Below are 10,409 nucleotides of genomic sequence, written 5' to 3'. Positions count from 1 at the left end.
CTATGTTGGGTGCATAAATATTTACAATTGTTATATCTTCTTCTTGGATTGATCCCTTGATCATTATGTAGTGTCCTTCTTTGTCTCTTGTAGTAGTCTTTATTTTAAAGTATATTTTGTCTGGTATGAGAATTGCTACTCCAGCTTTCTTTTGATTTCCATTTGCATGGAATATCTTTTTCAACCCCTCGTTTTCAGTCTGTATGTGTCCCTAGGTCTGAAGTGGGTCTCTTGTAGACAGCATATATATGGGTCTTGTTTTTGTATCCATTCAGGCAATCTATGTCTTTTGGTTGGAGCATTTAATCCATTTACATTGAAGGTAATTATCGATATGTATGTTCCTATTACCATTTTCTTAATCGTTTTGGATTTTTTTTTGTAGGTCTTTTCCTTCTCTGGTGTTTCCTGCCTAGAGAAGTTCCTTTAGCATTTGTTTTAAAGCTGTTTTGGTGGTGCTGATTCTCTTAGCTTTTGCTTCTCTGTAAAGCTTTTGATTTCTCCATCAAATCTGAATGAGATCCTTGCTGGGTAGAGTAATCTTGGTTGTAGTTTTTTCCCTTTCATCGCTTTAAATATGTCCTGCCACTCCTTTCTGGCTTGCAGAGTTTCTGCTGCAAGATCAACTGTTAACATTATGGGGATTCCCTTGTGTGTTATTTGTTGCTTTTCCCTTGCTGATTTAAATTTTTTTTTTTTTTTTTTTTTTTAAGACACCCACAGCCTGGGCAGCCCGAGCTGCAGCAGCCACTCTGGGTCTAAGCCCAGCGCCTGCTTTTCCAGCCCCCTAAATATTTTTTCTTTGTATTTAATTTTTATAGTTTTTTTTAAACATGTGTCTTGGTGTGTTTCTCCTTGGACTTACCCTGTATGGGACTCTGTTTTTCCTGTACTTGTTTGTCTATTTCCTTTTCCATATTAGGGAAATTTTCAACTATAATCTCTTCAAATATTTTCTCAGTCCCTTTCTTTTTCTCTTCTTCTTCTAGGACCACTATAATTCGAATGTTGGTGCATTTAATGTTGTCCCAGAGGTCTCTGAGACTGTCTTCAATTCTTTTCATTCTTTTTTCTTTATTCTGCTCTGTGGCAGTTATTTCTACTATTTTATCTTCCAGGTCACTTATCTGTTCTTATGCCTCAGTTATTCTGCTATTGATTCCTTCTAGATAATTTTTAATTTCATTTGTTGTGTTGTTCATCACTGTTTGTTTGCTGTTTAGTTCTTCTAGGTCCTTGTTAAACGTTTCTTGTGTTTTCTCCATTCTATTTCCAAGATTTTGGATCATCTTTACTATCATTACTCTGAATTATTTTTCAGGTAGACTACCTATTTCCTCTTCACTTGTTTGGTCTGGCGAGTTTTTACCTTCCTCCTTCATCTGCTGTGTATTTCTCTGTCTTCTCCTTTTGCTTAACTTACTGTGTTTGGGGTCTCCTTTTCACAGGCTGCCGTTTTGTAGTTCCCATTGTTTTTGGTGTCTGCCCCCAGTGAGTAAGGTTCGTTCAGTGGGTTGTGTAGGCTTCCATGTGGAGGGGACTGGTGCCTGTGTTCTGGTGGATGAGGATGGATCTTGTCTTTCTGGTGGGCAGGACCTTGTCCGGTAGGTTATTTTTTGGGTGTCTGTGAACTTTTTATGATTTTAGGCAGCCTCTCTGCTAATGGGTGGGATTGTGTTCCTGTCTTGCTATTTGTTTGGCATGGGGTGTCCAACACTGGCCCTTGCCGGTCGTTGAGTGGAGCTGCATCTTAGCGTTGAGACAGAGATCTCTGGGAGAGCTCTCGCCAATTGATATTAGGTGGGACCAGGATGTCCCTGGTGGACCAATGTCCTGAACTTGGCTCTCCCACCTCAGAGGCTCAGGCCTGACACCTGACCGGAACACCAAGACCCTGTCAGCCACACTGCTTATCACAACTCCACAGCCGAAGGCAAAGGGTTTCTCTCAGCTCCAGGTCACAGTGCCCCAGGGAAGTGTACAAATTGGCTTGCCTCCCACAGATGTCCAGAGCGGCCCAGATGAAGCCACAGAGCATCTCATGTCTAAATGCCTAGGACAGTAACAGGCATATAACAGGTATTACAGAACATCTACTGAATAAAATGACTATCTGACCTTATTGAATATCCAGTGTGATGGGGAACTCATCACACTTGCAAGTAAGTTTCTATACACTTAGTTATAGCTAATGAGTCCTTATTTCTATTACTGGGGCAGAATTATTGTTAAAATAGTCTGAGACCTCAACAGATGACCAGTTAGAAATGGGGAAAGGTTGGAATTGGGAGGTACTAAACATTGGGGAACTGACGTTGGTATAAAGAAGAATGGTATTCAAAATAGACAGGCAAAAATTCAAATCACAGTGTATCTAAAGATATATATTGAATATGTACTGATCTGGGAAGTTGTCAGTATTTGAGAAAATTTTTTCTTCGGTTTCAATTTTTTATTGATATATAATTTAAATAACAGTAATACCACATATCTTATGTGTAATGAATTTTGATGAATATATATATACCCAAGTATTGAGTGCCTCAATCAAGATAGAGTTCCCTCATGCTGGTTTCCAGTCAGGTCTTCCTAATCCTAGCACTGAGCCTACCATGGTTTCTTTCACCACAGAAGGGTCTTCCTTGTTCTTGAACAGTATCTATGTACAATTACAGAGTATATACTCTTTTGAGTCTGTTTTATTTTCATTCAAAATTATGTTCATGTGATTTACCCATATTGTTGCATGTATCAGCAGTTCAGTTATCTTTATTGCTCAGTTGTGTTCCACTCTATGACTATGTCACAATTTGTCCATTTCCCAGCTGATGAATATTTGGGATGCTTTCAGTTTTTATTTATTACAAAAGAGGTTGTTATGAGCATTCTATACAAGTCTTTTCTAAATTTTTATTTATTTTTTACAAGTCTCTTTATAAATACAAGATTTTGTTTCTTATGGGTAAATTTCTAGAAGTAGAATTGCTAGGAAATTTTTTTTAGCTTTTCAAGAAACTAGACAACTCTTTTCTAAAGCAATTGCACCATTTTGTACTCCCAGTATCAATCTCTGAGGGTTCTAATTGTTCCATACCCTTACAAACACTTTTTTAAAAATTGAGATATAATTGACGTATAACATTATATTGGTTTCAGGTATATAATATAATGATTTGATATTTGTATATGTTGTGAAATGAGCATCACAATAAGTCTAGTTAACATCCATCACCAAACATAGTTAACATATTTTTTTTCTTGTGATGAGAACTTTTAAGATCTATTCTTAACAACATTCAAATATACAATAGAGTATTTTTTTAATTTATTTTATTTTATTTATTTTTATTTTTGGCTGAATTGGGTCTTCGTTGCTGCATATGGGGTTTCTCTAGTTGTGGCGAGGGAGGGCTACTCTTGGTTGTGGTGCGCGGACTTCTCATGGTGGTGGCTTCTCTTGTTGTGGAGCACGGGCCCTAGGTGTACAGGCTTCAGTAGTTGTGGCACGCGGGCTCAGTAGTTGTGGGTCGCGGGCTGTAGAGCGCAGGCTCAGTAGTTGTGGTGCACAGGGCTTAGTTGCTCTGCGGCATGTGGGATCTTCCCAGACCAGGGCTCGAACCCGTGTCTCCTGCATTGGCGGGCGGATTCTTAACCACTGCGCCACCAGGGAAGCTCTGCAATAGAATATTATTAATTATAGTCAATATGCTGTACATTACATCCCTAAAAACACTTTTAATCTTAGCCATTCTAAAGGTGGGAAATGGTATCTCATGGCAGTTTTAATTAGAATTTCCCTGAGAACTAATAAAATTGAGCACTTTTTCTTGTGCTTATTGGCTACTTGCATATTTGTCTTGTTTAAAGCTCTGCTCATTTTTTAATTGGGCTGTGTGTCTTTTTAGTATTGAGTTATAGGAGTTCTTTCTATATTATTTATATGTTATATATATTCTTATATTATACCCTTCCATATTCTTTATATATACTAGATATGTCTTTTATTAGATACATATATACTATGATATTTTTCTCCCAGTTTGTGGCTTACCTTTTCATTTATGTTAACTATTTCTTTTGATAACAAAATTTTTAAGTTGATGAAATATAATTTATAAATATTTTCTTGTATGGTTTTTGCCTTCTGTGTCTTAGCTGAGAAATCTTTGTCTACCCAAAGTTCATGAAAAATTTCTCATGTATTTCGTCTATAAGAGATATAGTTTTAGCTTTATATTTATGTATATGATCCTTCTTGAATAAAATATGTATGTAAGTGAAGTGCAAGGGGAATCAAAGGTTTGGGGTTTGTTTTTGTTTTTTCCATATGGATATCCACTTGGTCAGGAACTTTTCTCTCCCCCATTGAATTATATTGTTACCTTTGTTAAAAACTGACTGTTGAAGCAGTGGTGTAAAGGTGACAGGACACCTGGATTCCTCACTTTCCTTCTTTTTCCATTCCTGGGCTGGAGGAAATACCTGAACATATGGAATCCCAATACCAGGCAGCCAGGGCCATATCCACACCCCCCTAATGTCGGGTACCCTGGAGGTTGCAATCCTGCCCATCCACCACCTGCCACCCCTACCTTTCCTCCAGGCCCCTTTCCCACTCCCCCAGGAGCACCCCAGGGGAATCCAGCCTTTCCCCCTGGTGGGCCCTGTCATCCTGTGCCACAACAAGGGTATCCAGGATGCCAACCCTCAGGTCCCTACTCCCCTCAATACCCACCACCTGCCCCTGGCATGTGTCCTGTGAATCCATTGACTCCTGGCATGGTAGGACCAGGAATGGTGATTGACAAGAAGATGCAAAAGAAAATGAAAAAAGCTCATAAAAAGAAGCAGAAACACCACAAACATGGGAAGCATTCCTCCTCCTCCTCCTCCTCCTCCCCTTCCTCTTCCAGCAGTGACTCTGACTGAATACAGGGCCTGGACCCTTCCCTCAAGTCTCTCCAGTTCTGCTCTCCCATCAAGCTTCAGATGCCATCTTGTACTGGGGGAAATTAGCCCTTGTGTCCCTCCCCCCGCCATCCCTGCAATCTAAGCCTCACTCTGCTGTTCAACCCTAACTGGCTAGGGAAAATGGGAAAAGAATTGCCATGGGCTAGCAAAGGCCGTCTTCCCACTGCTTGGATAGAAATTTTAGCTGGTGAATTTTTCAGAACTATATTTTGAAGATGGTGAGATTTGAGCTAAATGCTGAAGACAAGTCTAAAATCTGTAAAATGTGATTTTTTTACTTTCTTTTGTAATACTCATAATTGGGGAGATGCTGTGGAAATTTAATTATGGAAAGAAAAAAACGACCTGTACCTTTCTTGTAATTGTGGCATGCTTGGATGATTTAGTGGCAAATAAACATTTCCCAGCAGGCCTTTTATTGATTGCACTCACTGCAAGGCTGCTGGGAAGTGGAGTCCATTTGGCTGATGAGCTCTGACTGCCATTTTGGAAACTGATCTCTACCCCTTAGCTCAGTATGCTATCTCAGGTCCTGCTCTCACTCTCCAACTCTCAGTCCAAATAAAGCTGTTTCTCCTGGAAACAAAAAACAAAAACTGACTGTTAATACATCTTTATATTTCTAGACTTTCTATTCTGTTTCATTGATCACCTTGTCTATCCTTATTTTAATACCATACTGTCCTGACTGCTATAACTTTAAGTCCTGAAATCAGGAAGTGAAGGTCTAACAACTTTGTTCTTCTTCAAGATTGTTTTGTCAATTCTAGAATCTTTGTATTTCCTATAAATTCTAAGGCCAGGCTCTGATTTATATAAAAAAATACTAATTGGCTTTTGAAGAGAATTACATAGAACCTATACAGACATTCTGAAGAATTGGTTTCTTAACAATTTGTCTTATAATGCACGAACATGCACAAACATTATGTATCTCTTCATTTATTTTGGTCTTCCCTCTTTTCTCTTCAATATTTTGTAGTTTATAGTAGAAGGATTTGCATATGTTTTGTTAAGTATTTCCTGTCCTTGAATGCTGTGTTTTAAATTTGATTTCCTAGTTTTCTGTTGCTAATACATAGAAATACAATTAATTTTTGTGTATTAACTTTGTATTCTGTGCTAAGTTCACTGTTCTAGTAGATTTTCTTTTAAGATTCCTTTGGGGTTTTCTACATAAACATAATGCCATCTGTGTATAATGACAATTTTACTTCTTTTGTTTTAATCTGAATGGTCTTTTATTTATTTTCCTTACCTCACACTAGTATTTCCAGCTCAGTGTTGAATAGAGGTAGCAAAAGTAAACATATTCACCACATTTCTCAATCTTGAAGTGGAAATGTTCCATTTTTTACCATTAAGTATGTTAACTATAGGTTTTTCATAAATGTCCCTTACGAGATTGAAAATTTTTCTTTCTCTTCCTTGTATACTGAGTACATTTATCATGAATGGCAGTTGAATGTTTTTTAAATACTTTTTCTGTATCTATCAATATGCTTATGTATTTTACTTTTTGTTATGTTAACGTAGTGAGTTTGTTTGATTGATTTTCAAATATTAAACCAACTTTATATTGATGAAACATATCCAACCTATTCATGATATATTTTTGTGTATGTATATAAATATTGCTGGATTCAATTTGCTATTTTGTTAAATATTTTTGCATCTATATTCACAAGGAATATGACTCTGTAATATTTTTTATGATGTCGTTTTTAGAATTCATTATCAAGTGTGTGTTGATGTTATAGACAAGTTGGAGAATGTTCCCTCCTCCTATCTCTTTCTTATATGTTTAATAATATTTACTGGGGATGGGATATGACCCTGGGATTTTCTTTTATGTTTGAATTCATTTTTCATTAACAGATATAGGGCTATTCAATTAAGTTTTCCTATTTCTTCTTGTGAAAAGAATCTATTCAAAAATTCAGAAATCATACTTTACTAAGAGCTGCCAAAATTGAACTTTGAAAAGTGAGAGTGTTAAGCTGACAACTGGCCTACGACTTTCTAGGATTCCATACACTGGTTGGATGTTTGAGAGCTGCAGCTTCTAAGGGGGAGGCGGGAGGGGGGCAAGAGCCAAGCCAGTTGAGATCTCAGACACACAGCTGGATTTCGGGGTAAGATTTCACTTCCTGTGGGGAGACTGAAGCTAACTAAAGAACCAGAGCAGGAATTTCAGTTACACTGAATGAGCAAACACAATAGAGGTTTAAAAAAAAAATTCTGCCTTGAGGATTATGTCAACTGGAACATAGATGGAAGTGACACAAGACCTAAATAAATAATAAATATTTAATGCAAAAGGGAACTAATCTCAAAAGGCTTTAATAAAAGGGGAACCGATCTCAAAAAGTTACATACTGTCTGATTCCATTTATGTAATGTTCTCAAAATGACAAAATTATAGAGAAAGAGAATGCACAAGTGGTTGCCATGGGTTAAGAGCATGATTAGAAAGGAGGGCAGCATGAGAGAGTCGCTTTGTAGGGATGTAATGATGTAATGATGGTTCTTTATGTTGATTATAATGATGGTTATATAAATCTATACGTATGAAAAAATATCATAGACTTACACACAACAACATAAAATAATGAGTGCATGCAAAATACAGTAAAATTTGAGCAAGGTCTATAGTTTGGTTAATTCTACTATACCAATCAATTTCCTGGTTTTGATAATGCACTATAATTATGTAAGATGTCACCATTGAGAGAAGCTGGGTGATGGGTACAAGGAATCTGTCTGTACAATTTTTGCAATTTTATGTGAATTTATAATTATTTAAACATATAAGTTTAAGCAAATTTAAAAATAAATAAAAAAGGGAATTTGTTGGCTCACAAAAGTTAAATATCCATGGTTATAGTAGTACCAGAGTTTCAAATTATATTACTAGGACCCACTCTAAGAAAATGTCTTAATTCTGCTCTCTTTCTTGTTGGCTTCTGTCAAAGATTTAATGAAAAGACAGGAGCTTCCCAGACAAGTACATTTTGTGTGTATGTGTGTGATGGGGGTGGGGGGGAGTTAAGGAGGACACAAGTATCTTCTTCCAGCAATTCAAACATAAAATTCTGTGTCTAGGTGTTACTGGACAAAATTGGGACATATGATCATCCCTAAGCCAATCACAGTGCCCATACCCAGAGTATGTTGTTGAATCGACCTCATAAAAAGCACAGCGAATTGAGACTGTGGGAGGGGTAAGTCAAAGGTACATCAAGGTATTGTTACCAAAAGACAGAATAGACACTGGGTTCCCTGAAGAACCACTAAGAGGGCATAAAATTACTCAGAGCTCATGTCAGGTGTGCCAGACACTTAAAAGAATATGGTAGGCTCACTATTCTAGAATGTACTCATCATTCAAGCAGAAATCTTAATACACTTTCTGACTTAAACAACATTGGTTTAGAAACTGGGTGGCATTTGAGAAAACAGAAATTGACATATTAAAATGGAAAATACTTTCCTCTAAGTCTCATTCATTAATCATATATAAAATATGCTTTCGAGAGCTGCATAAAATAAGTCTAATTGTTATTTAATTTAGAGTTCTTTAAGTTAGGCAAATATCATTTTACCCTGAAATCTCTTTTTTACAAAGCTAAACTTCTTTAATTTTTATAGGACTCCCTTATATATCGTGGTTTTCAAATGTATTTCTCTTAAAGAACTGTGTGTATTATTCTAGATGTGGCCTGACAAGCACAGAGTAAAGCAAAACTCTTACCTCCCATGTTCTGGACACTGTATCTATGCTATTAGTTAGTTTGGTGGACATCTTCACTATGTCACTGACTCATTATATTTGCAGTCGACCAAAACTCTTCCTTAAATCTTTCCTACATATACTTTTATTTATTTGCACCTTTTCAATATTGAACTTGTAAAGATTTTTTTTAAATAATTCATTCTTTTACTTTGGTGTTGAAAAAATTTCTATTCTAAATATCACATTCTCAGATTTTCCCCCTGTAGTTTTAACCACCTAGGATTATCTTGCAGTCAATATCTTCAACTTTGTATGTCAATGATATTCCCAGTGTTTTCTCATCAATAAATTTCAATTAACATGTTATCTGTATCCAACCCTATTTATCATTATATATCTTGGTCAAGAAACAGAACTTTCACATAGATTTAACACTATTGGGATCTGGGCATTAAGTCCATCTGAGTATTTTATTGTCAAACATGGTTTGAACTCTCTATGTGTTGAAAACAGCTCCAAGAACCCTATGTGTTGCTTAATCATCACAACAATCCATGAGGATGTAATATTGTCATCCCCATTTTACAGATTAGAAAACTGAGTCACACAGAGTTTAAGTAACTTTCCCAAAGTTGTACCATTAGTAAGTAGCTGAGCCAGGACTCTAATTAAGGCAAACTGACTCTAGAACCTGTTTTCTTCCAACCTCATCACTTTCCCTCACCACTCATGCCTACAAGAATATCACGTGCAGTCTCTCAAAAGGCCATACTGAAATTCATATGTCATTAGAACTCTAGAACCAAGTCCGAATCACTAAGATTATCACTAGTTTCCCAATTTATAATAGTCATGACTGCAAAGAAATGAGTAGAGATGTATAAATATTCACTAAACCATGTGTGCCGTTACAAGCCTGAAAGGGACCCAGAGGACATTATACTCTGGGTTACAGACTTATACTCACCTAACTTTTAGCTGCATTATTCAATATAAGAACTATTCTATTGTGAGCTGGACAACCCAAATTTATTATGGAAAATCTCAAGCCAAGTCCATAATCTTGTTTTTTGCTACAATTATGATATCAATATTTGTTTAACTATTTTAGGTTCAAGGTTACTTTGACCTTTCCTGCTATTTCTGCTCCCAAGAGATCTGCCTCAGAATTCTGTTCTTATATTCCTTAAATCAAGAATTCCTCTTTTCATCTCAAATTTGTCCTAGCAGGTGAAATTCCCCTCATCTTCTACCTCTACAAGTAAGAGGAATTTTGAGTGGAACTGTTATTCTTAGGAGTCATTACCAATACCATGTCTTCAAGGACCCGAAAAGAATATATACTCAAAATCTGAAAATTTTATCAAGGCATTAACAATGAAATAAAATAAAGAGAAAAATAAATTGGAGTCATCAAAAGTTTATGGTAACAAATCCAGGCACCTGTACCCTGAAACTCTGCCTATTATGAGCTCTTACCATCTATTCTGGTTTGCATTCTGTTCTCTCCTCTCCATTATTCTGGAGGAAAAATTATCATGTTAGTTAGACCTTGTATTAGTTAGATCTCTACTGGTAAAAGCATCAGAAACTCAATTAAAATCAGCTCAGAAAAAAAAAGAAAGATCACTGGCTTCCTTAAAAAAACCCAGAACTACAAGAAAGCCAGAGATTGTGCTAAAACTGAAACAATTAAGAGAAC

General features: G+C 36.4%; 1 protein-coding gene across 1 annotated transcript; it reads left to right on the top strand.

Annotated features, from left to right (window-relative positions):
* The first annotated feature begins 2,138 nt into the window (after positions 1-2,138).
* LOC103010704 (proline-rich protein 13-like) lies at positions 2,139-5,136 on the top strand. The gene is made up of 2 exons (XM_057557528.1): positions 2,139-2,162; positions 4,408-5,136. Exons 1-2 carry the CDS (start codon positions 2,139-2,141, stop codon positions 4,927-4,929), a joined length of 546 nt encoding a protein of 181 aa, XP_057413511.1. The 3' UTR covers positions 4,930-5,136.
* The last annotated feature ends 5,273 nt before the right edge of the window (positions 5,137-10,409 follow it).

The sequence above is a fragment of the Balaenoptera acutorostrata genome, chromosome 11 (assembly GCF_949987535.1).
Source record: "Balaenoptera acutorostrata chromosome 11, mBalAcu1.1, whole genome shotgun sequence".
In the NCBI taxonomy this organism is placed as follows: domain Eukaryota; kingdom Metazoa; phylum Chordata; class Mammalia; order Artiodactyla; family Balaenopteridae; genus Balaenoptera; species Balaenoptera acutorostrata.
Note: the sequence above shows the minus strand (reverse complement) of the source record. Positions and strands in the feature narration are given on the sequence as shown.